This window comes from Archocentrus centrarchus, chromosome 9 (assembly GCF_007364275.1).
Source record: "Archocentrus centrarchus isolate MPI-CPG fArcCen1 chromosome 9, fArcCen1, whole genome shotgun sequence".
In the NCBI taxonomy this organism is placed as follows: Eukaryota; Metazoa; Chordata; class Actinopteri; order Cichliformes; family Cichlidae; genus Archocentrus; species Archocentrus centrarchus.
The window spans coordinates 6,202,511-6,226,572 of NC_044354.1; the positions used below are offsets into that span (position 1 = coordinate 6,202,511).

At 40.1% G+C, this 24,062-nt stretch overlaps 1 protein-coding gene and 1 pseudogene across 2 annotated transcripts; one reads left to right on the forward strand and one right to left on the reverse strand.

Annotated features, from left to right (window-relative positions):
* Positions 1 to 361: 361 nt before the first annotated feature.
* Positions 362 to 17,564, reverse strand: LOC115785880 (3-ketoacyl-CoA thiolase, mitochondrial-like). Of its 2 annotated transcripts, XM_030737800.1 has the most exons (10): positions 17,466 to 17,564; positions 9,742 to 9,830; positions 9,501 to 9,629; positions 6,900 to 7,016; positions 6,627 to 6,774; positions 6,331 to 6,506; positions 5,939 to 6,068; positions 5,757 to 5,827; positions 668 to 822; positions 362 to 571 (listed from the first exon to the last, which is right to left on the reverse strand). In XM_030737800.1, the coding sequence occupies exons 2-10, from the start codon at positions 9,745 to 9,747 to the stop codon at positions 490 to 492; spliced, it is 1,014 nt and encodes a 337-aa protein (XP_030593660.1). In that variant the 5' UTR covers positions 9,748 to 9,830; positions 17,466 to 17,564; the 3' UTR covers positions 362 to 489. The 2 variants fall into 2 exon arrangements, with proteins under 2 accessions (XP_030593660.1, XP_030593659.1); XM_030737799.1 differs by lacking the exons at positions 9,742 to 9,830; positions 17,466 to 17,564 and adding an exon at positions 8,293 to 8,437 and having other exon boundaries at positions 9,501 to 9,628.
* A 205-nt stretch (positions 17,565 to 17,769) lies between these two features.
* On the forward strand, positions 17,770 to 21,366 carry LOC115785882 (39S ribosomal protein L40, mitochondrial-like; annotated as a pseudogene).
* The last annotated feature ends 2,696 nt before the right edge of the window (positions 21,367 to 24,062 follow it).

The following is a 24,062-nucleotide window of genomic DNA, read 5'->3' on the forward strand; positions in this document are numbered from 1 at the left end:
TTGCATTTTATCTGATCATTGCAAATAAAAACAAATCTCATCTGTTGAATAAATCTTTCATCCAAGAGCAGAAAAAAAAAAGGGGGGGGGGGGCTCAGCTGATCATAAAAAAATTTATTTTTCCTTTTTTTAAGTTTTTACATTTTATTTCAGACTCTTTGACAAAGAAATACAAAATTAATTTATGCTAGAGCCACCACAGGTAATTTTTTGACAACATTAAATCTTGATAGTTTGTGACTGAGAACATTTTAAGGCAAATACCAGTTCCATCAAATCTCACTCTCAGTACAAACTGCATTGTTATAATATGCTACACATTTAACCATCACCAAGGACCAAGCACTGTATTTTAGGTATGAGTATAAATAAGCTTATATTAAGTTTAGCATGTATCAGCTGTATTTTATTTTACATTTGATTGGACGGTGCAGTTGCATGGAGGTCATTCTTCTGTAGGAATCCTTCTGATGCTGGCAGTTTCTTCTCTCAGCATTTTTCAATGATCATGGCGATGCCCTGACCACCGCCGATACAGGCAGACCCGATGGCATACTTGCCTCCTCGCCGCCTGTCAGAAAGTAAGAGAATTATTCAAAGCCACTTAATATAATGTGCAGAAATCTCCTTATTATATAACATAACATGCACTAAATGAGTACACTACCTGAGCTCATGCACCAGGTGAGTAGTGATGCGTGCTCCAGAAGCCCCGAGAGGATGACCAATGGCAATAGCTCCACTGTTAACATTGCTTTTCTCCGGGTCCAGTCCTAGAGCCTTAGCAACAGCCAAATACTGAGAGGCGAACGCCTCATTCACCTGTGCAAAGGATGACACTGCTGTGTATTCACCTCTTGAATAAATACACATATGAAATGCAGTGTTGGAAAAAGTTAATTTCTTCTCTACTACATAACCTGTACACAACCTGTTTCTAATGAGAGAGGTTGCTGTCTATGTAAACTTTAACCTGTGTTTAATAAGGTCAAATTAAACACACATGCTTAAACCATTTTATTCCAACTTTTTTGTCTGATGACCCCTTAGAGAAAACTGGAACTGGAACACCTTTCACATGGGTTCCCTTAAATATTGGACGTCCACACTAGCAAAATAAAGCAGCAAAAATCATTGAAATTAATGACCGTTTAGACCTGTTTGTTTCTACTATTGCCACTCCAGATGTATCTGCAGCAACAATCTGGGAGGCATGTAAGGCATATTTACCATGCGAAATAATAGCTTACTCAGCATATCTTAGGAAAAACAACCATACAAAAAAAGTCTTGCCCTATCTAGTGCTATATCCGAATTGCAAACAAAATGTGCAGAGTCCCCTGTCCCAGACCTTATAAAAAGTTTGTTGATAAAAAAAGGCTGAATTTGACACTCTTGCCTCTGACACAGCTGTGGCATCATTATTAAAAATCCATCCATCCATCCATCCATCCATCCATCCATTTTCTTCCGCTTATCCGGGGCCGGGTCGCGGGGGCAGAAGCCTAAGCAGAGAAGCCCAGGCTTCCCTCTCCCCAGCCACCTCCTCCAGCTCATCCGGAGGGACCCCAAGGCGTTCCCAGGCCAGCCGAGATACATAATCTCTCCAGCGTGTCCTGGGTCTACCACGGGGCCTCTTCCCGGTGGGACATGCCCGGAACACCTCACCCAGGAGGCGGCCAGGAGGCATCCTAATCAGATGCCCGAGCCACCTCAACTGGCTCCTTTCGATGTGGAGGAGCAGCGGCTCTACTCTGAGTCCCTCCCGGATGGCTGCACTCCTCACCTTATCTCTAAGGGAGAGGCCAGCCACCCTTCGAAGGAAACTCATTTCTGCCGCTTGTATTCGCGATATTATTCTTTCGGTCACTACCCAAAGCTCGTGACCATAGGTGAGGGTAGGAACGTAGATCGACCGGTAAATCGAGAGCCTCGCTTTTACGCTAAGCTCCCTCTTCACCACGACGGACCGGTGCAGCGTCCGCATCACTGCAGAAGCAGCCCCGATCCGCCTGTCGATCTCCCGTTCCCTTCTCCCATCACTTGTGAACAAGACCCCGAGATACTTAAACTCCTCCACTTGAGGCAAGAACTCGTTCCTGAGCCGGAGATGGCACTCCACCCTTTTCCGGCTGAGGACCATGGCCTCAGACTTAGAGGTGCTGATTCTCATGCCAGCCACTTCACACTCGGCTGCGAACCGTTCCACTGCGAGCTGGAGGCCCCCCCGTGATGAAGCCAACAGAACCGCATCATCTGCAAAAAGCAGAGATGAGACTCTGAGGCCACCAAGGAAGAAGCCTTCCGCTACCTGGCTACGCCTAGAAATTCTGTCCATAAAAATTATGAACAGAATCGGTGACAAAGGGCAGCCCTGACGGAGTCCAACACCCATAGGAAACGAATCCGACTTATTACCGGCTATACGGACCAAGCTCTCACTGTGGTTGTACAAGGACTGAATGGCCCGCAGCAATGGGCCAGACACCCCATACTCCCGCAGAACCTCCCAAAGGACACCCCGAGGGACATGGTCGAATGCCTTCTCCAAGTCCACAAAGCACATGTAGACTGGTTGGGCAAACTCCCATGCACACTCGAATATCCTTGAGAGGATAAAGAGCTGGTCCAGCGTTCCACGACCAGGACGAAAACCGCATTGTTCCTCCTGAATCCGAGGTTCGACTAAGGGACGCACCCTCCTTTCCAGCACCCTGGCATAGACCTTACCGGGGAGGCTGAGGAGTGTGATCCCCCGAAAGTTGGAGCACACCCTCCGGTCTCCCTTCTTAAAGATGGGGACCACCACCCCGGTCTGCCAATCCAATGGCACTGCCCCAGTGCCAAAAATCCGTTACAGCTATTATGAGTTTGGTGACAAGCCCAGCAAAGTACTTGCCCATCAGATTCGGCAGAGAGCTTCAACCCAGCACATTGCTGAAATTAACGTGTCCAACGGGATTTCTATTAATCCACAAACCATCAATAATCAGTTTAGAGAATTCTATTCTACTTTATACACCTCAGAGTGTTCACTGAGCGAAAGTTTCTTTAATAGTTTTACTATCCCTACGAATGACCCGAAAATGGCGTCTGAATTAGATAAGCCCTTTATGCTTTACGCTGATGGTTTTCCATCAGAATTCTATAAGGTCTTTTCAGACAAGCCATCTCCCCTTCTGCTTAACATGTTTAAAGAGGCATATGAATTCGGTGTTCTCCCACTCATGATGCGACAAGCCACTGTGTCCCTTATCTTAAAAAAAGACAAGGATCCACGAGTCTGCAACAATCACTGCCCGATTTCATTGCTTTGTACAAATGTCAAGGTTTTGGCAAAAATGTTGGCAAAACGTCTGAAGGTAATTATGACAAAAGTCATCAATCCTGACCAGACAGGTCTAGACCATAAAGTTTCCTTATACGGCGATGACCTGTTGCTTTTTCTTTCAGACCCGGAGACGTCCATGCCTCCGGTATTAGACCTACTTGAGAAGTTTGGACAAATATCTGGATATAAACTGAACTTTAGTAAAAGTGAGGATTTAAGTACCTGGGAATCCATGTGACCAAGAACTATCTACAGCTTTTTAAAACCAATTTAACTCCTTTACTTGATCACCTGACTCAGGACTTACAGAGATGGTCTATGCTGCCTCTGTCTCTAGCCAGCAGGATTAGCTGTATCAAGATGAATGTGTTGTTCTTGTACCTTTTTCAGTGCATACCAGTATTTATCCCAAATCATTTATTTATTTTTTTCGGTCACTTGATGCTTCAGTTTTTATGGAACAAAAAACCTCCTAGGATATAAAGAGTATCTTACAGAAAAGTAAAGAAATGAAATGAGAGGGCTTGCCGCACCAAATTTCCTATTTTATTATTGGTCTGCTAATATCCGCACAATGTTTTTTTGGTGTAGTGCTAACTCTGAGATTCCCAAATGGCTACCAGTAGAGGAGGCTTCATGTAGCTCTGCTTCTTTGTACTCTCTCTTATGCCTTACCCCAGCAACATCTCCTGTATCTCATACTAACAATGTAATTGTTAAGCACTCCCTTAGAATATGGGCTCAAATTTTATAACATTTTGGGAGCCAGAGAATACCACTTTTATCATCACTAGATTCGAATCCTTTATTTCTACCTTCACTCATTGATAAGACATTTCAATTCAATTCAATTCAATTCAATTCAATTTTATTTATATAGCGCCAAATCACAACAATTCAAACATTTGCAGTGTGGAAAAGCCATGGGCTTCTTTTTGTGTAAGACATATATGTAGATGGAACTTTTGCCTCATTTGCTCAACTATCTTTGAGTTTTAACTTGCCAGGTGCCCATTTTTTTTAGATTTCTGCAAGTTAGGGACTTTATTCATCACCACTTCTCTGGTTTCCTGATTATCCCTGCCTCCACTATGGTTGACAGAGAAATTAGTCTCACTCCAAAGGGTACAATATCAAAAATATACAACATTTTAATTTCTAATTTGACCCACTGGTCGGATCAACTTCGTGCTACCTGGTCTGATGATCTGAACATAGAGGTTGATGATGAAGTATGGCAAACCATTTTAAAACGCATTCACTCTTTGTCAATTTGTGCCCGACACAGAATTATTGAGTGTAAAGTAGTCCATAGAATACACTGGTCCAAAAGTAAACTGGCTTCATGAAACTAGGAAAAATGAGATATTCTCTCAAAGGCTCTGAAACCATATTCTCAAAAATCTGGAATCATGTAATGTCTTTGACACTGGATGTGACCCCATGAATGGTGCTCCCTTCACTTATCCTAGATGTAACTACGTATACCCTGTAACACCCTCTAACTCTTATCAACTATAGTAGCACAGAATATATTAAGCCCTTTAGATGCCCTGTTTTATTTGTTTCCTGTTGAATCAATTTTTTTGTACCTATTTTTTTCTATCCACTTTGATATAGTAATATTTGCTGGGGATTTTTTGTTATTGTTGTTATTTACTGGTTTGTGTTTATTATTTTAATTACTGTTTTATGACATTACTGGAACTTCTCTGTCTGTTTTGATGTTCATTGTTGTGTGAAAAATCAGAAATAAATCATACATTAAACAGCAAATGAAGGCTTCTACTGTAAAAGCTAGCGGAGCATCTCCAGGGAGAAAACAAAGCGTTTGGTGATGTTTATGGGTTCAAGACAGTCATCGACTGCAAAGGATTTTCATTCAACTATTGAAAAGTAATCCTTATAGTTAATATCATGTTAGTTTGTCAAATTTTGAGCCTCTGAAAGTGGAGGATTATGTTTATCCTGTCTAAATGTCTGTAATTCCTTTGTGGTTTAGTCAAACCCCTTGATTTAAAGCTCAAAGTCTGTACTTTAATAAAAACTTGATTGTTTGCTTTGTACTGATGTACAGAGGCAAAATTAAAAAAAAAAAAAAGTGTCATTGCCCAAATATGTATGACTTAACTGTTTTTTATGTACATTTTACTGACAATAGTCAGAAGATAATAGTACCTAATAAGTAAAAGATCTTGGTTCGATCCCGGGAAGCCAGGAAGGGCATAAAAAAATCTGCCAAATCAAACGTGCTGTGGTGGCCACTTGTGAATAAGGGAGTAGCCAAAAGCAGCTCTTATTTGTGGACTTTTACCAACATATTTTCATTTTTTATTTATTACTCATAATCGAGTTGTTGCATTACTTCTTTTTCTTACAAAAGAATGATCATATATTCAAAAAGTTTTTTTTCACTGTAACAAACCTCCACCAGATCCATGTCATTGAGTGTCAAACCGGCTTTTTTAAGAGCTTCCGTGACTGCTAGGACAGGACCTACAATAAGTAAAGGAAAGCTGAATTTTTTTATCATAAAAAAGGTTGGATAATGAATGTTTTTAATCCAAAGGGACCAGATTACATCTTTAAGACAGCAGTGTTGCTAACCTATTCCCATGATGCTTGGGTCACAGCCTATCGCATGATAGGCCACGATTCTGGCCAGGGGAGTGAGCTTGTGTTCCTCCAGAGCATCCTCACTTGAAATCACCAAAGCAGCAGAACCATCAGATATACCCTGGAGATGGAGAAGATAGGTTAAAATAGTAGGTGGGAGAAGTTGGGCAAAATTTAAAATGAACCATATTCTAATGTGGTTTTACAGAAAGCGTGAAACAAAGATGAGAGTAGAAATAAGGGATCCGACTGCATCAAAAAGTTCAGTTTTTCACAGTGACTACTGTTGTTTCAAGTAAAGCAGATCACTTGTCTGACTTTATAAAGAAAACCTCATAATCTCAGGTCTTTGACAATAGTCAGCACCTCAAGCATAAACTCACAGAGGCGTTAGCAGCAGTAACGGTCCCTTCCTTTTTAAAGACAGGAGGTAGTTTGGCCATTTGTTCCAGTGTGGTTTCAGGCCGAGGATGCTCATCATGAGTCATGAGCTCTTTGCCTTTCTTAGTTTTCACCTCAATAGGAGCAATTTCTGCTGTGTAGTAACCACCCTCATGAGCTGTTAACAGAATGCAGTTAAAGCTTAGAGTTTAAGACTCAGCTGGCTTCAAACAGCAACTGATACTGCCCAAAATGTGGCAGACCATGAAAAGGTATCAAAAACCAGGATCTGCCTTACCTGCCTTCCACTTTTGTTGAGTCTGGTATGCATAGTTGTCACAGTCTTCTCGGGTGATCTCGTATTTCTCTGCCAGATTTTCTGCTGTGATGCCCATTGGGGCTTTGATATGCAGGTCAGTCAGCGCAGCCCACAAACCATCCTCTAGCTGGCAGGCAGATGAAGAGAGGTTTATATTTTTGTTAAAGTTCATGTCTAATACCAAAGCTTGTAATTATGGTCATGTATATTTATATCAAGTGTTCAGAGATCAGATTTTAGAGTTAAAAAAACCTCTAGATCAACTCCAAATGTTGCACCAAATCGCATGTTGCGAAGACTATAGGGAAGCTGGCTCATACTCTCTGAACCTCCACACAGGACCACCTCTGACTCCCTGAGGGAAATCTCCTACAAACACAAAAGGCGACAGGTGTCTTTTTTGGAGCAGCAAAGAAAGACAAATAATGATAATTTTTATTATGTTTTTGTGATGGGCAGCATGGTGGTGTGGTGGTAAGCAGTGCCTCACAGCAAGAAGGTCTGGGTTTGAATCCACCTATCTGTGTGAAGTCTGCATGTTCTTCCGATGTTTGTATCTGGGTACTCCAGTTTCCTCCCACAGTCCAAAGACATGCAGTTAGTGGGGTTAGGTTAATCGGTGATTCTAAATTGCCCATAGGTGTGAGTGTGAACCAACCTCGAGCACCCCACCCAGCAACTCCAAGAAGGGTAGGTATTCTGAACTGTCATTGGGTGCATGAGCGCAAACAACAGTCAGGACCCATTCCACGGCCTGAAGGCGCAGGGAAGCAGCACTCTCATTCACCGGTGAAAACTCTGACATACAGGCATCAAGCCGAGGGGATACAAGAATTCCCACCCCAGCTTGCAGCCTCTCACCAAAGGCAACTCCAGACTGGAACAGAGTCCACCCCCTCTCCAGGAGACTGGTCCATAGCTCAAGCCATGCACTGAGGTGAGCCCGACTATATCTAGCCATTATCTCTCAACGTTGCGCACTAGCTCCTCACCAGAGAGGTGGCATTCCATGCCCCAATAGCCAGTCTCGCCCTTGGCCACTACCCAACACACATTCCACCCAACCCCTACAATGCCTCCTATGGGTGCTGGGCCTACAGGAGGGCAGGCCTGTGTCTCCTCTTTGGTCTGTGCCCTGCCAGCCCCTACGGGCTAATGCCTGGCCACCAGACGCTCTCCACTGAGCTCCCTCCCCAGGCCTGGCTCCATGGTTGGCCCCAGTAACCCTATCCCGGGCAGGGTAAACAGTTCCCTTGATGTGTTTTCCATAGGAGTCTTTGGAACTGGTATACTGAATTACAAATAATGATACAGTTTATTGTGCCATTTGTACCTGACACATTTATTCCCTTTTTTTAAAATTTCCTTTTGATTTGTGAAGATGCAATGCAGAACAAAACTATATTAGTGTACAGCCTAGATTATATCTGTTGAATTATGCTTATATGGCCATTATACTCAGAGATCTTTGTTGTTTTATCTTGAATAGTGGTTCTGACACTCACTAGTCCTCGGCCTCCTTCCTTCCACTTAGCTTACAGCTTCAGGGTGCTGGATTTGGGGTGAAACCCGTCTTGCATGGTAAGGAGCTTTCGTGTCTTAATGTCAGTGACTTCCATCTCCTCTTTTATCTCCAGCTTATTACCCGAGCACGGTATCTGAAGACTAGGAGGGTGAAGGTGTTGATTGTCCAGATCTTGTTCTTCCCATTCAGATGACTCCTCAGGACTTGCCTTACGCTCTGCAGGTACTTTGCCGTTGCAACTTTCCGAGTGGCCTCTTCATAGTTCCTGTGGGATTCCAAGGTACTTGTAACTGTCTTCAGTGTCTGCAATGTTGCCTTCTGGTAGTGCAAGCCCCTAACTACCTATTCTGACTACCTATCCCTCTCTTTGTTACCATACGAATATGCTTCTCCACTCCAAATGACATTCCGATGTTGTTGCTGGGGATCCTAGTGGTGTGGAACAGTGAATCAATGTCTCGTTTACTCCTGGCATACAGTTTGATGCCATGTTGTTTGCTTCATTTCATAGTCAGTATTGGTATCTGTAGCCAGTCTTATTCATGATCTGGCTGAGGGAGTTTTAAGGAAAAGGACAATCTTCCCACTTCGTAGATTTCATAAATAGAGAATAGAATGAATAGAATGCCTTTATTTGTCATACAGAGTGTACAATGATTTTTTAGCCAGCCTCCAATTTGTGGTGAATTAGATTGTAGCCACTGCCTTGTCAGATCTTTTTTCCACTCCAACAAGTAGTACTCTCATTAAGTATTTGCTTCTTTAGTTTGAATGCTTTGTGCTGAGGCGCCACAGATACACTGTCAGGCATCAAATAGGATTATGATCCTAAATACAGGTTCTAAACATTTGTGGATTTCACTCCAAAATGGCTTGAGTTTTAGACATTTCACAAAAAAAAAAAAAAAAAAAAAGTAATGATTTATGAGCCACATATTCTCCATCAATTTGTTCCAACACCTTTATGTTATTTTTTTTCTGAGCAGGAGTAATATCAAACTTGATGACATTTTTCCACCCAAATTCCCTCCTTTTCCATTCTCCTGCAGATATAACTATTTTGGCCTCACATTTGTCTTTATTATGTTGTGCATTCGGCTCTAGGGACTCTTGGAAGCCCTTGTAAAGTCTGGATATTATCTTATATCTACTTTATTGTTTGTATGTTGATAGAAAGACATTCAGTATATCAATAAATATAATATAATTCAATATATTTTTTGCTTTGGTCAATCCCTCCTCTATGATTTACCCTGTGCCTCATTTGTAAATACCTGAAAAAAATCTCATGTCTGACAGATTTTTTTTTTCATTAGTTTAGTGCTTACCTGAGCGCCATTGATGATGGATTGAAAACCAGAACCACACAGTCTATTCACAGTGAAAGCAGGCACAGACATCGGTACACCGCACCTCAGACTCACGTGACGAGCGAAGTAAGGTATCTCAGCTAAGCTCTGACAGCATGTAAGTAGATCAAAAAAGAAAAGGTAAGAGACAGCAGTAGTCAGAACATTTATAATCACTGTAATGTGCTTTTTCATGCAGTGTTGTATGTGTGATTAGTACCTGCATGACATTTCCCACGATGACTCTGTTTACAAGCTCTGGGGCCACACCCCCATTTTAGTTTAGAGTTAACACCATCGTCCACTGAGCTACAGCCAAAGAGACAAATGGACAAAGTGAGAAGATTTGTGGAGGGATAATCAGAACAAAAGCAACATGATTTACAGGGTGGGAAATAGAGCTCATTCTTATTTCCTGTTTTCAATCCTTAGTTTATATATTCAAGTTTAAGTTCATGTTTAGGATTTCCTTTTTACATTTTTTCTGCAGTATTTTATTGAACATTTACTTTTTACACAAGAATAACCCAATAAAAAAAACAAACAAAAACAACAACAACAAAAAAAAAACAGAACAGGCCAGCACAGGACATACAGAAGTACAGTAGACATAACATTGGTTATATTTAAAAATAAAACGTGACCCTCCTTTGCAAAGTATATCATTTAAGTCCTGAGGTAAATAATCCAAAAGGGGTTGCCATATCTTATAAAAGGCATCGAAATTGCCCTCTATTAGGGCACTGAGGCGTTCCATCGGGAAGATCCTAAATGTCTCTCTGTACCACTGTGTAACAGAAGGGGGCTGTCCCCGGATCCACTGTAATAGAATGCAATGTCTTGCCAGATGCAGAAGTTTGCATAGTAACATCATCTGCTCAGGTATCAGGGACAGTCCATGCACACATAAACCAAAAAGAAACAACTGAGGGTCCATAGGAATGGAAAATAAGTTATGATTGTACAAAATGTCTTACTTGGAGAAAATATTATGCTTAACTTGTATTTGGCTAAAAGACATAAACCACCTTCTTCAAGCAAATCACAGACCAGTTTTATGTTTTTGTGATACCAGTTGTCAAATACACTTAGACCCATGCTGGGGGGAAAGGCTCTATTTTTAATAAGCGACTGCATTGCACTTGAATATTTCCCTCTCCCAATGTGACTCATAACATTACGCCAAACTTTTAGTGTTATGAGCAGTAAGTTGTTGTTTCTAACCCCCACTGGAAGCTCAGCTAGGTCTGTGGATAGAAGCGAGAGTAGTGAGAGAGGCTTGCGACATCAACTGTCTATGTGCGGTTCTGATTGGTGTAAAAAAGACTGTAACCACCCTGATATTAACCTAGCATGACATGCCCAATAATAAAATACCCTGAAAATTGGAAGCTGTAAAATCTTCATCTTAAGTCTAGCTTTCTTCCCATGCCATATAAATTTGGACAAGCAATTTTCAATTTCAGAGGAAGTCGTCTGTTAATTTTAAGAGGTAGCATTTGGATAGGGTAAAGCATCCTGGGGAGGATATTCATTTTTATTAAGATCATCCTACCTAGCCAGGACAGTGGGAGGTTAAACCATCTATTCAAATCCCTCTACATGCCCTCAAAGTATGGTCACAATGCAGAAGAAACTTTTCATTAAACAATCTATCATTGACTCCCCCCATGGCAAAAAATAACATGTTTAAGCCCTCCCTCGTAGATGCCTCTTTTAACTCCTGGGCCAAGACTGGATTAATCCTTTTAAAACATCTGTATATCAATATAAAATTTGCATCTTTTGAACAGCTGAGATCAAAATATAAAATCCCTAATTCACACTTTTTTAAGTACCTGCAACTTGGTAGTTTTGTTTCATCTGATTCAGCTCACTTCCTGTCCTTACCACCTAGTGCTCTCCTGGACACTGTTTTAGAGCTCAACCCCCTTCTTAAATGATCAATTGGCAAACTCTATACTTTGCTTATTTCCTATAATGATAAACTCCTGCTGCAGTTAAAAAAAACAATGGTAAGAGGACTTAAATATAAATCTTCCTGAGAACATATTGGATTCTGCAATAGAAAAAATACACTCTTCTTCAACTTGTTTAAAACACAAAGTTATACAATTTAAGATTACCCATAGGTTACACTGGTCCAAAGCAAGATTGGCTAAATTTACACCAAATATAGACCCCAACTTTGATCGCTGTGGGTCATCACCAGAGTCTCTATCTCATATGTTTTGGCTTTGTCCAAGACTAAGAAATTTCTGGCTATCAATCTTCAATTTTTTTTCGGATGCATTAGGAATAACTATATGTCTTGTTGTTATTGGAATATTTGGAGTGGTACCATTAGAACTTAATCTTAGCTTGCGTAGAAACAATATGATAGCATTTGCCACCTTATTAGCAAGGAGACTCATACTACTCAAATGGAAAGATAAATTTCCTCCAACTTTTGCTTCATGGGTTAGAGATCTTATGCATCATTTAACTCTGGAAAAAATTCACTATACTGTAAGAGGTTATGCACACAACTATTACATTACCTGGCAACCAATTCTGAATCACGTGGAAGAAATGGCACCTTGTATGCAAATACATCATTTTTTTGTTGTTGCTTTGTTTTTCTTTAAAGAAAATGTTATGCTCATAATTTAATCTCCACTTTCTGATTGAATATTGTATGTTTATTATAATCTTGGTGTGAGAGGGCAGGGTTATGTTTGGGGTGGGATCTGGGAAAGTTACAATTTGTATCTCAAAGTAATTTAATGTGCATTTAAAAAAAGAAAGAAAGAAAGAAAGAAACTTTGAGCAAAAAAAAAAAAAAAAAAAAAAGAAGTCCTTCCTTCCACATCATGCCATACGCCTTTTCCACATCAAAGACTGCAACAACCAGCTCCTTGCTGGTCTGAGTCTTTCTGATCTCTGACTCCAAACATAAGACAGCATCCATTGTATTTCTATCCTTATGGAACCCACTTTGGTACGATGAAAAAAGGCATTTATTTTCTAATAGATAGGTAAGCCTCTCAGTGATCATCCTTTCCATAGTTTTACCTACCTGAGACATCAGTGCTTTTGGTCTGTAACTCCATGGGTCTGATGGATCTTTCCCAGGTTTTAATATTGGAACAATAACAGACTGTTCCCAAACTGCATTAAACAATCTCAGAACAGCAGTGAGTGAATCATTACCCATATGTTCCAACATAGTGTAGCATATCTCATCCTTGCATGGAGAGGTCTGGTGATCATTTGTTACAGCTCTTCTTAATTCAAACATGCTAAAGGGTAAATCCAAACGGTCTCCTGGTTCAGTTCTTGTAATTCTAGGATTCTCTGCAAGCATCATATTCCTGCACTGTTTGGCAATATCAGACGGATTATCTGAACTATGAATCTTTGCTACCATCTGAGCCAAAATTCCACCTCTGTGCTCTCTGCAGTACTTCTTGTTGAACTTCTACACCTACTCTAATCAGTATAGGGTAAGGATCACTACCTATTGTGGTTTTACTAAGTGCCTCCCATGTAGCAATACCTGCTATTTCTGAAGATGTCAGTGTTAGATCTATGGCCCCATCATTATTTAATAGACTACTATACCTAGTACCTTTGCCATTTTTAATGCACACAAACTAGAGTTTGTACCACTTACTATTTCTTCAGCTGACTCCCATCCTAACCCCTTAATTCCAAGGCATTTGTCTGCAGCTTTCACAATTATCTTGATCTTTTGCTTTCTTGTCTCTTTGTACAGTTTACAACATCCACCATAAATAACACAAAATAATTTTTGTCTATAATCAGTTTCTTTCTTTATTTTGGCACACACTTCACAAGCAGCTGTGTTAGTGCCTGTAATGCTCTGTTTAGGCTCCTGCCCCCCCTCCTCTTCATCTTCCACTCTGTGTCCCCTTACACACCGCAGTGATATGTCCTTACTTTTGGCATTTTAAAACATCTGAGGGGTGGGGGGTTATAAGTCCCACCATCATAACTCATATACCCAGTGAAAACTTAAGTTGGCACCCTCTCCTCAAATTTTAGCATCACAGCTCAACTATCACATCTCTCCACCTCTAGAAGTTTTTTAAGTGCCTTGCCTCAATCACCTTGGCCCCTGCTACATTTTATTTTATCTACTCAGCTGTCACAGTTGTGGGCACTCCAGAGATAACTCCACATATAATCTTCTTGGTCTCAATGTGCTTGCCACCTTTTTACCTTCCATTTTAGTCAACTTAATAGCCTTAACCTATTGTGTGCTGTCCCTGCAGTAAATTAATAGTGCCCCACTTCTTAATATCCTAGCACTTTTGACTTCTCCTACCAGTTTATTAATTGCTTTTGTGAGCAATATCGGGTTCCACTCGCTGAACTAAACACCTTCCTGACTCCTTATCACCTTACATTCCTAATTCTGTTTCCTCGATGCAACGGTACCTTGATCACTATCAGCTTCAACTGTACTTAAAGATACCTTTTGCAGCCTATGCTTTCTACATTTCCTACCACTACTTGCAGTATTCCAACCATCCTCCTTCCCACTAAACAATTCCATCTCTTGACACTCACTACCAGATCCATCACTCCCCTCTGCCATCTCCCATCCATTCACCTGTTGGTAATTGTTTTCACCTGTGTTCCTCTCCATCCTGTTTCTCATTAGTGATCTCATTCTGTGTATATATAGCTCTGTCCTTCTGTCCTTCTTACCCTGATAACTTCAGGGCTAACCCTGTGTTTTTGTACTATGAAGGTGTTTCACTTCGTACTTGTACATCACCATGGTAACCTGTGCTGCAACCAAACCTGGTCAGGAAAGGGTATGAAATCACCACCTACTGACAGAGCAGTTGTCTGGAAAATGGTGTCATCTTGCCTGGAAGTTTCCTTCCAGGAATATCCCTGTGTGCAAGTAGGAGGGTCTCAAGTTTTCAACAGCCTCTAATGTGTTTGTTTCCTGGCTGATCAGTGTAATATCCAACAACAACAAACAAAAAAGAACAAAATTTTTAGACAATTTTTATTCCTTATTTTTCTTTGTCCCCATTGGCTGCTGATAATTTATTCATAATTATAGAACAATAAAACTGTGTTTAGACAAAGTTTGTTTTGAATTATTTTTGTATTTATTCTTTACTTGCACTTAAACTATTAAACAACATGAAGGCTGCTGCTGAAAATATTAAAAACTAAAAATACTCAATTGAAGTCCATCAGCTGTCTCAATGATAGAGCTGTGATATTGACATTTTTGCTTCCTTTCTTTCTTTCTTTTTGGCTTCAAATAGGGTAAGTAATAGTAGGTAAATTGACTAGTTCTTATATAGCGCTTTTCTACTCTATCTGAGCACTCAAAGCACTTATACAACACGTTTACATTTACCCATTCATACAAGCACTTCCATGTGTAACTAAGCTATGGTTTTTATGTCTAACATTCACACACATTCATACTCCAATGCTTGCATCAGAGATGAAGCTTTGGATGCTTGCATCAGAGAGCAACTTGGGGTTCAGTACCTTGCCCAAGGATACTTTGGCACGCAGCCCAGAGCAGTCAGGAATTGATCCGCCAGTAGGTGACCTGCTCTACCTCCTGAGCTACAGCCACCCCTGTACTTTCCAGTCTCATTGACCAAATCTTTTAAAGTGCTTGCGCATTCATTAAGCACATTTAATACTAGACTGCAGTGCTCTTCCTCTGATAGCACTGCTTTGTATCCAGCAGCTGTGTTGCTTTCAGTCTGTGCGTCTAACCTTCATATTTTTATAACTCTTTGTAAAATCAGCCACTCTGCTGCCAGTACACTTATCCATAACTTTGGTCACATGAAGCTCAATATATTTGCAAGTTAACCCAGGATTTCCCTGTGTGTGTGTGTGTGTGTGTGTGTGTGTGTGTGTGTGTGTGTGTGTGTGTGTGTGTGTGTGTGTGTGTGTGTGTGTGTGTATAAAACAAAGATGAAACTATACTACTGGGGCTCTACGGTGGTGTTGAGTGGTCTAAGAGTAGATATAAAGACAAAACTCAGAAGCAGCCTTGGTCAACAAGTTCATGTTGACCAATGTGTTTTTCATATTAATGCTTATAGTGTCTAAGTTTAAGTGTCTCTATTTTTTACTTGAACTCTATAGCCTCCCATCTGTGCACAGAGTTCTGTGGGTTCTACCAGGAATGGTGATACTATGTTCCAGTCAACTGATTAGTCAGTAGGTCTGCAGCATAAGTTACAATGACAGTGTGTACCTTATAAGGGTTAACCCTGAAGTTACTTGGATAAGGTGAAATCATGCTTTGGAGTCCAGGCCTCAGCTTTTATTACTTTAGTATATGTTCCTGCTATGTCTTCATTCCTTGGATTATTTCTACTCCATGTTCCTGGATGTGGGTACTCCTCCTTGATGATCACTGCATCCAGCAGGGTGTCAAAGTGAGGGCTGAATAGCAAGGACTTTAATCCAACATCAGATTCATTAAATGGGATTTGAGGAGCAAGACATTTGTTTCAGGAAGAAGCACATTATGGTTGGCAGAGTATTTACATCTACTACATTATTTATACATAATCCTCATTACTGAAGTAGGACAGAAGATCAACTATACAACAACTATATCAATAACCATATCTTCTAAGAACTGATCAAAAGATACAGCAGCATTTTGAGTAAAAAATAAATAAATTAAATTAAATCTGGTTTAAAGTTCCCAGTACCTTAATAGGGATGATTTCTATTTTGAACAGTACCCAAATCCAAAGTGGGGCAAAATCACATAAGTGTGAACAGATTTGTGAAGGGATTAATCAAACTGTATTTACTGATACAGCCAGTAAATACAGTATGTATGACTTTTTTTTTTTTGGAATAGTCTTTTTTTTCACATTAACAATGAGATTAAAGACCAATCCTCCTACAGACGTGTTGCTAACTGAGAGGTTTAAGCAGAAAAGTTATAAGTAGTGGATAAGCAGCAGAAAGAGGCACTCAGGAGGACTGCATAAACAATTAATTAGATAACTGTTGTGACAAACTGTAGAAACTCTTTACTGAGAGAATCGATGTTCAATGTGTGATCACTTTGCTTTTAAATGGAGTAGTGGCCCAAAGCAGTGGATGAATGGTTGAAATAATACTTATGGTTAAACAGGCTGACCACCTGACAAGATGAAAAAAGGTGGGAACTTCTGATATGCTGCAAATCAAGTAGTTCAATAACAAGTGACCTTAAGTCCTTATAGATAATTTCTCTGGTTAAACTTTTACTCCATATTCATGTAACTGTAATAATGAGAAAAACTAAACTAAAATACTTCCTCTGTGGGAAAGTTCCAATGCAGATGTTTATAGTAATTTTTTAAGTTTTCTGCCCTTTTTTGAACAACCATAAGGAGCTGAAAGTTCAACACTTTCAGGCTGTGTTTATGTAAATGAATATGGAAAAATACAAATAGTAAAAACATGAAACACAATACTGCAATTTAAATTTTATGTCTGTATAAAATATTAATTAAAATAATTAAAACAGATGTAAAGCAAGGTTTCACTTTCACTTAGTAAATACATCACAGAATATGCTGCATTTATTATAATTTTCTTTTACCACAGAAAATTGGCCATAAAAAAACAATAAACTAGCGCCCTCAAACCTTTTAAATGTTTCTGATTAAATGCTTACATTTATGAATTGAGTAACAGGAAGGAGCAGCTGTTCAGATAATACTGGTCCTATCTTGCCACCATTCGCCTATATTGCAGAAAGATGGTGTGGAAACGAGATTTCTTGGCATTTATACTGAATAAAAGGTCGATTTAAAAAAAAAAATCAAAATTAAAAAATGTTAATGTAAGCAGTGTAACCCAGATCCTCATCATTTCAATCAGCCCAGCTAGAAAACCTGCCTGATTTAGTCATGCTGCTGAATGAATCGGGTTGTTTACCTCTGAGAAGTGCCATAATGCAAATTCAACAGTCCAGCGTTGACCGGATCAAAGTTTTTAGGCTGATATCTCGCTGCATGGAAGATATATAAAACCCCGAGAACACCGCGACCCACCCCCCAAATACCTCCGCCCGGTAAGTTTCGACAAAGTATCTACACGACACTTAAAACAAGCGTCCACCTTTTTTATTTATTTATTTTTTATTCTGGATTTTTTTATTTTATTTATTTATTTATTTTTTTAATGCGTGAAAGTGCGGACATTAAATTACGCGCGCGCTTGTTTGAAACGTCATCTTTCAGTGACGCGTCGGGGGCTGTCACTCCGGGGGACGTGAATATTATTCCGGACGCGAAACTGAGTTAAAGGTGGAAACAAACCAATTAAAACATGTCTTTGGCTCTTTCGCGGTGTCTGTGCGGGGCTTTATCATGGCTGGTCCGGCCGGCGAGGTGAGTAATGGTTGTACGCTGTGAATGAACTGCGTTAGCTGTGTGAAGCTAATGGAGCTAAGGTTATTCAGTGTTTTAATGGAGGAGAAGTGTACTGGAACTTATTTTCACGAACAAGGGCGCTGTGCAGAGCTGTAGCAACTACAGAGGGATAAAGTTGATGAGCTATACCACGAAGATATGGGAAAAAGGTGTTGAAGTTAGATTAAGAATGGAGGTGATGCTCAGTTCGCAGTATGGCTTCGAGCCGAGAAATAGCACTACAGATGATATGTTTGCTTTGAGAGTGTTGATTGAGAAGCACAAAGAAGGTCTGAAGGAGTTGCACTGTGTCTTTGTGGATCTACAGAATTATGATAGGGTGCTGAGAGAGGAACTGTAGTCGGGCGTATAGTATCAGGGTGGTGTAGGACATGTATGAGGACAGTGAGACAGCAGGGGGAGGTGTGCGGTAGGAGTTACAGATGGATTCAAGGTGGGGGTGAGATTACACTTGTTCGCATTGGAGATGGACAGGTTGACAGTTGAGGTCAGGCAGGCATCTATGTGGACTATGATGCTTGCAGACAACATTGTAATCTGTATTGAGACTAGGGAGCAGGTGGAAGAGAGCCTGGAGAGGTGGAGGTATGCACTGGAGCATATTAAAATTCTAGACTTAGGCTTTCTTCTTATATAATGCTCAACATCCAGCCAAAATATTATGCATACTCTAGATGTTATTCTCCCATTAGTAAAGGGTGAAAAATAAATAATTTACAAATATATTTTTAAGAATATAATGAATTCAAACCTTACATGAACAGCTTAATTGCAGAAGGACCACTGGTATCGAATAGAATATGTATCTTGGTAATATTGTCTTCTTGAAGGAAATACACAAACTTAGTAGAGAAAAATCACTGAAATGTTTCTTGCTTCTGAGAAATGCGTAAGCATTCACACACAGCTTCAGCAGGTGTTGTCCTTTGATCTGTCTTGGTTTGCAGCTCTCTGCTGGGAGAACACCATGCTGTACAGTCCTTGGTTTGCATCAGTGATGACCCTGAAGACGTCGGCTCCACTGAGGTATGATTCAAACTCAGTGATAAACAAAGTCATAGCTTAAGTTTACTGCAGCTATCATTTTATTAATTTTTTCATTAGCTTAATTCACCAACGTTATAATAGTTTATAATTCTGATAGCAAAGATCCATCTTGTGACCGAATGTGTTCATATAGAGCTGTGATCTGTGTTATTCAAGAGCTGAGTCAAAGAAGAAAGTGGACCCAAGAAAAGAGCAGATGATGAGAGCGTCTGAAAAAGAAGCTGAAGAAACTGGAGAAGGTTCCACCTGAGCTTATCCCTATAGAGGACTTCATCACTCCAACCAAATGCTTGGATGAAACCAGGTGCAGCTCATTTCTTGTCTGTGCTCATAACTGTAATAACCGGAAGTAATGAAATGTTGCAGGTCTTAGTGTGTTAACACACACATTAAAATTTATGGTGGTGGATTTCCGCAGGCGCAGACCCACCACACGGACACCGGTGAACATCCAGGGAGTGGACATTGAGATAGTGGACTCTTATAAGTACCTGGGTGTTCACCTAAACAATGAACTGGACTGGACTCATAACACTGATGCGCTCTACAGGAAGGGTCAGAGCAGACTCTACCTGCTGAGAAGGCTGAGGTCTTTTGGAGTGCAGGGGACACTCCTGAAGACCTTCTATGACTCTGTGGTGGCATCAGCCATCTTCTATGCAGCAGTATGTTGGAGCAGCAGCTTATCTACAGCTGAGAGGAAGAGGATAGACAAGCTCATCAGGAAAGCCAGCTCTGTCCTAGGATGTCCTCTCGACTCAGTGCAGGTGGTGGGAGACAGAAGGACTCTGACCAAAATAACATCACTGATGGACAAGGTCTCCCATCCCATGCATGAAACTGTTGCTGAGCTGGAAAGCTCCTTCAGTGACAGACTGCTGCATCCTAAATGCACAAAGGAGCGTTACCGCAGATCCTTCCTCCCAGCAGCTGTAAGACTTTATAACCATCACTGCTCCCAACAAAAACCACAATAGCCTACACAATGTAGGATAATATATAATATACTGTAAATAGTCCGGCCTGTTAAGGTTCAACACACAGGCACATCATGTACATTGTATATAGTGTTATTATTAGTAGTATTAAGGTTAATATTGTTTGTTGATTTTATATATATTCTTTTCTTAATAGTGTGAATTATTATATCTTTATTTATATTTATAATAACTGCGGCTGCTGTTACACCCAAATTTCCCCTCTGTGGGACAATAAAGGCTGTTTCTTCTTCTTCTTATTCTCGTTGTCTGCTAATGACCTGAAAACCCTAAAGTCAACAAAGTTTTGTTTTGTTACTATTCTATTGTTTCAGAACAAAAACTTTTATTTTGTTAACGTATTTGCTATTTACCTATAAACGTTGCCCAATTCTATCCTGGGTTTTAACTAATTAATGATCCAAAGGAAAAAATTATAAAACACTTAAACATCATGAAAATTCTTCATAATTATTAAAAAGTATAAGTATCAGCGATACTTTTTTTTTCCCTGTAACCACCATTAAACCTTTACTGGGACACAGCTGGAGGTCCTTCATCAACCACTTGACAGCAAGTGAAGAAAAGAGAACTTTGTAGCTGCTCCATCCACCGCTGTTTGTTTCACAGCGAAAAACTGCAGTACAGAAGTTAAAATGTGCAGATGAACTGTTAATACGAAAAAAGTATTTCTTATCCGATTACTCGAGTAATCGGTGGAATAATCAACAGAATACTTGATTACTAAAATTATTGATAGTTGCAACCCTAGAGTATAGACTTTTAAGTACTTTAAATTAATGTTCATAATTCTTTCAAAGGGAATGTGCTGCTCCAAGGCTGTCATTTGAAGAAAGTGAGGGTCGAGCTCTGCTGCTGAAGGAGTGGAGTCGATACAAACAGGTTACCACTTACTTATCACACCTGTGTCACTAAAGCTTTATAGAAAATGGTACATCAGACCCCAGCTCTCCATCACGTACACTTAGTGGTGCCGTATCTGTCTGCTGTTCTTGCAGAAGCAGCACATGGCTGAAATGGAGGCTGTTGAACTGGCTTTGGAAGCACAGAGGGAGGTGCTGGAGGAGCTGTACTGGGCAGCACTGAAGCCAGACCTGCTTCTTCCTTTTGTTCACGAAGGTCCCGCCTATACGCCAGCAATATCCAATTATGATCCTCCTGATGGGAAATACAAAAACATCACTAAAGTCTACACACAGTTTTTGACGAGGAGTGGCTGTGTGTAGCTTGGTATGTCTGAACATTATTCACCAAGCAAAAATGCAGCTTTTCAGGACACTGTGTGTCTTTATTGCATGAGTGTTACAGTGAGTTTATCACGTTAACATTTCTGTCTATAATAATGAAAGAAAACAAAAAATGTGCATCTTTTTATTGATCCTTTTTTTTTTTTTTTTTTTTTTTTTTTTCCTCTTGCTGCTACACGACTCTAAAGTTGGATTCTGTCATATTAATTTAACAGTAGGATTGTACATCACAAGTGCACATGGTCAATGTGACCTGCTGAAGTTTAAACAAAGCATCAAAATAAAGAAGAAAGGTGATTTAAGTGACTGAATGTGGCATGGTTGTCGGTTTCAGACAGACTGGTCTGAGTATTTCAGAAACTGCTGATATACCGAAATTTTTCCACACAACCATCTTTAGGGTTTACAGAGAATGATCCCCAAAAAAGGGAAATATCCACTGAGCATCAGTTCTCTGAGAAAAAGTGTTTTGTTGATGCCAGAGGAGAACGGCCAGACTGCTTCGAGCTGATAGGAAGGCAACAGTAACTCAAATAAGATAAGAATATAATCCTTTATTTGTCCCACAATGTGGGAAATTTACGATGTTGCAACAGCAAAGGGACAGCAGTGAAGCACAAATACAAGAATAAATAGCAATACAAGAACAAATAACTTGTTACAACAATGGTATACAGAAAAGCATCTCTGAATGTCCAGGGTTGAAGCAGATGAGCTACAGTAACAGAAGACCACACTGAGTGCCACTTCTGTTAGCTAAGAACAAGAAACTGAGTCTACAGTTCACCCGGGCTGACCAAAATTGGACAAAAGTAAATTGGAAAAACATTGCCTGGTCTAATAAGTTTTAATTTTTGTTGCTACATTCAGATGGTAGAGTCATAATTTGGCATAAACAACATGAAAGCACAAACTCATCATTTCTTGAGTCTGCAGTTCAGGCTGGTGGTAGTGTAATGGTGTGGCAGATGTTTTCTTGGCACACTTTGGGCCCCTCAGTACCAACTGAGAATCATTTATAAACAGCACAGCCTTCCTGAGTATTGTTGTTGACCATGTCCATCCCTTTATGACCAGTGTACCTATTCTCTGATAGCTGCTTCTAGCAGGATAATGTGCCAGTTCACAAAGCTCAGATCATCTCAAACTGGTTTCTTGAACATGACACTGGATTCACTGTACTCAGATGACCTCCACACTCAAAAGATCTCAATCCAATAGAGCACCTTTGGGATGTGGTGGAACAAGATATTCACATCATTGTGGATGTGCAAGCTGACAGATTTGCAGCAACTGTTTGATGCTATGGACCAAAATCTCTGAGAAATGTATTACAGCACCTTGCTGAATCTGTGTATCTAATATAATGGCAGTTGAGGGCATAGTAACTGTCAAGACAGCCTCTAAACCAGGGGTGGGCAAACCTTTTGGCTCTGGGGCCACATTGACTTTTTGAAATTTGACAGACAGGCCAGGCCAGCAACAGATGTATACATATCAAACATAAACATAAAAAAGGCATTACCTTGTTAATACTTACATTAACATTTAGTGGGAACAGTGTTGTTTTTGTCAGTGCATCAAAGTCTGGTGTTAGTTTTGTTGTGGCACTTCTCAGAATCCTTGACATCAGTCATAAGTATGATTTGATTTGGGCAATTCTGTACCAATCTTCGGCGGGCCAGATTAAAAAGACCAATGGGCCGGGTGTGGTCCGCGGGCCATAGTTTGGCTATCCCTGCTCTAAACTATCTCACATTCAAACAGCACCTCTCTGTGGTTATATTAAAAATTAGCCAACCCTCAGTTTGCTCAAAAGCTGATTTGACCTTCCAATTCCCCACATGCAGTTTTTTTACATTTTACCAGCAAACCCAGATGTCAGTGCATTTTGCGAATCAAATAAGTAAATGTCACCTTCTTAGTCCTTCTTTGTCTGCTCTATGGTACAAAAGGTTACACTGGTGGATTAGCAGCAGGAGATCAAATCTGTACTAGTAGGTTTTGTTACTGCTAACAGTAAATTGCGAGCGTTCATCTATCCTTTATTTTAACCATTATCTAAGCTCACCAATTGCAGTGGTTCTTCATAAATAAATGCCTAACTCAACTGATGTCAAATACACAGAATAACATTACAAAATAGGTTTTAGCTGCAATTAATTTCAAAACACAATTTTATTTGTCTATAAGTAAGCAGAAGAAAAGACTCCCATTGGCAGAGGTAGCAAAAGTACTGACATTCTGTATTTAAGTAGAAGTAGAAGTACTTGTGTTAAAAAATACTTTGGTAAAAGTTGAAGTACTGGTTGAACTTCTTTACTTAAGTAAAAGTAAAAAAATACAGGCTCTGAAATGTACTCAAAATAAGAAATTAAAAGTAGCTCTTAGGAGGATATTTCTACCAACTATTTTTGTGGAAAGCTGCTGCTCTGAGGTTTACTGCTGTGATCATGATGTAACCCAGTAATTCACAGTTATCTTAGCTGATTTCCATCCCCTACACTGACAGTGTCAGATACTATCCCCCTTTTGGAACCAACTTTAATTGAGGTAGAATGAGAAATAGAATGCAAGTGCTTGGGATGTAGAGTGCATTTTATGTTTCTGTAGTATGCTTTAAAAATGTATTGGCTGTGCTGGTATATTGTTGTAACAGGTCACAAGATCCACCAGTTAAGCATGGCGAGCTGCTCGGGAGTCGCGCAATGAGTATCCCTGACTTACGTTAAGACATAAAATGTCAATTAAAAGAAAAAGGTTCAAATATACATTTCAGCCTGTATTCCTTACACTGCCTTGGGGTTT

Excerpts from the sequence above, each read along its gene's own strand:
- LOC115785880 (XM_030737799.1), bottom strand. Across the intron at positions 7,017-8,292 it reads TCTTCAGATACCGTGCTCGG|GAGATTTCCCTCAGGGAGTC; the intron begins GTAATAAGCTGG and ends TTGTGTTTGTAG. Across the intron at positions 5,828-5,938 it reads CCCAAGCATCATGGGAATAG|GTCCTGTCCTAGCAGTCACG; the intron begins GTTAGCAACACT and ends TACTTATTGTAG.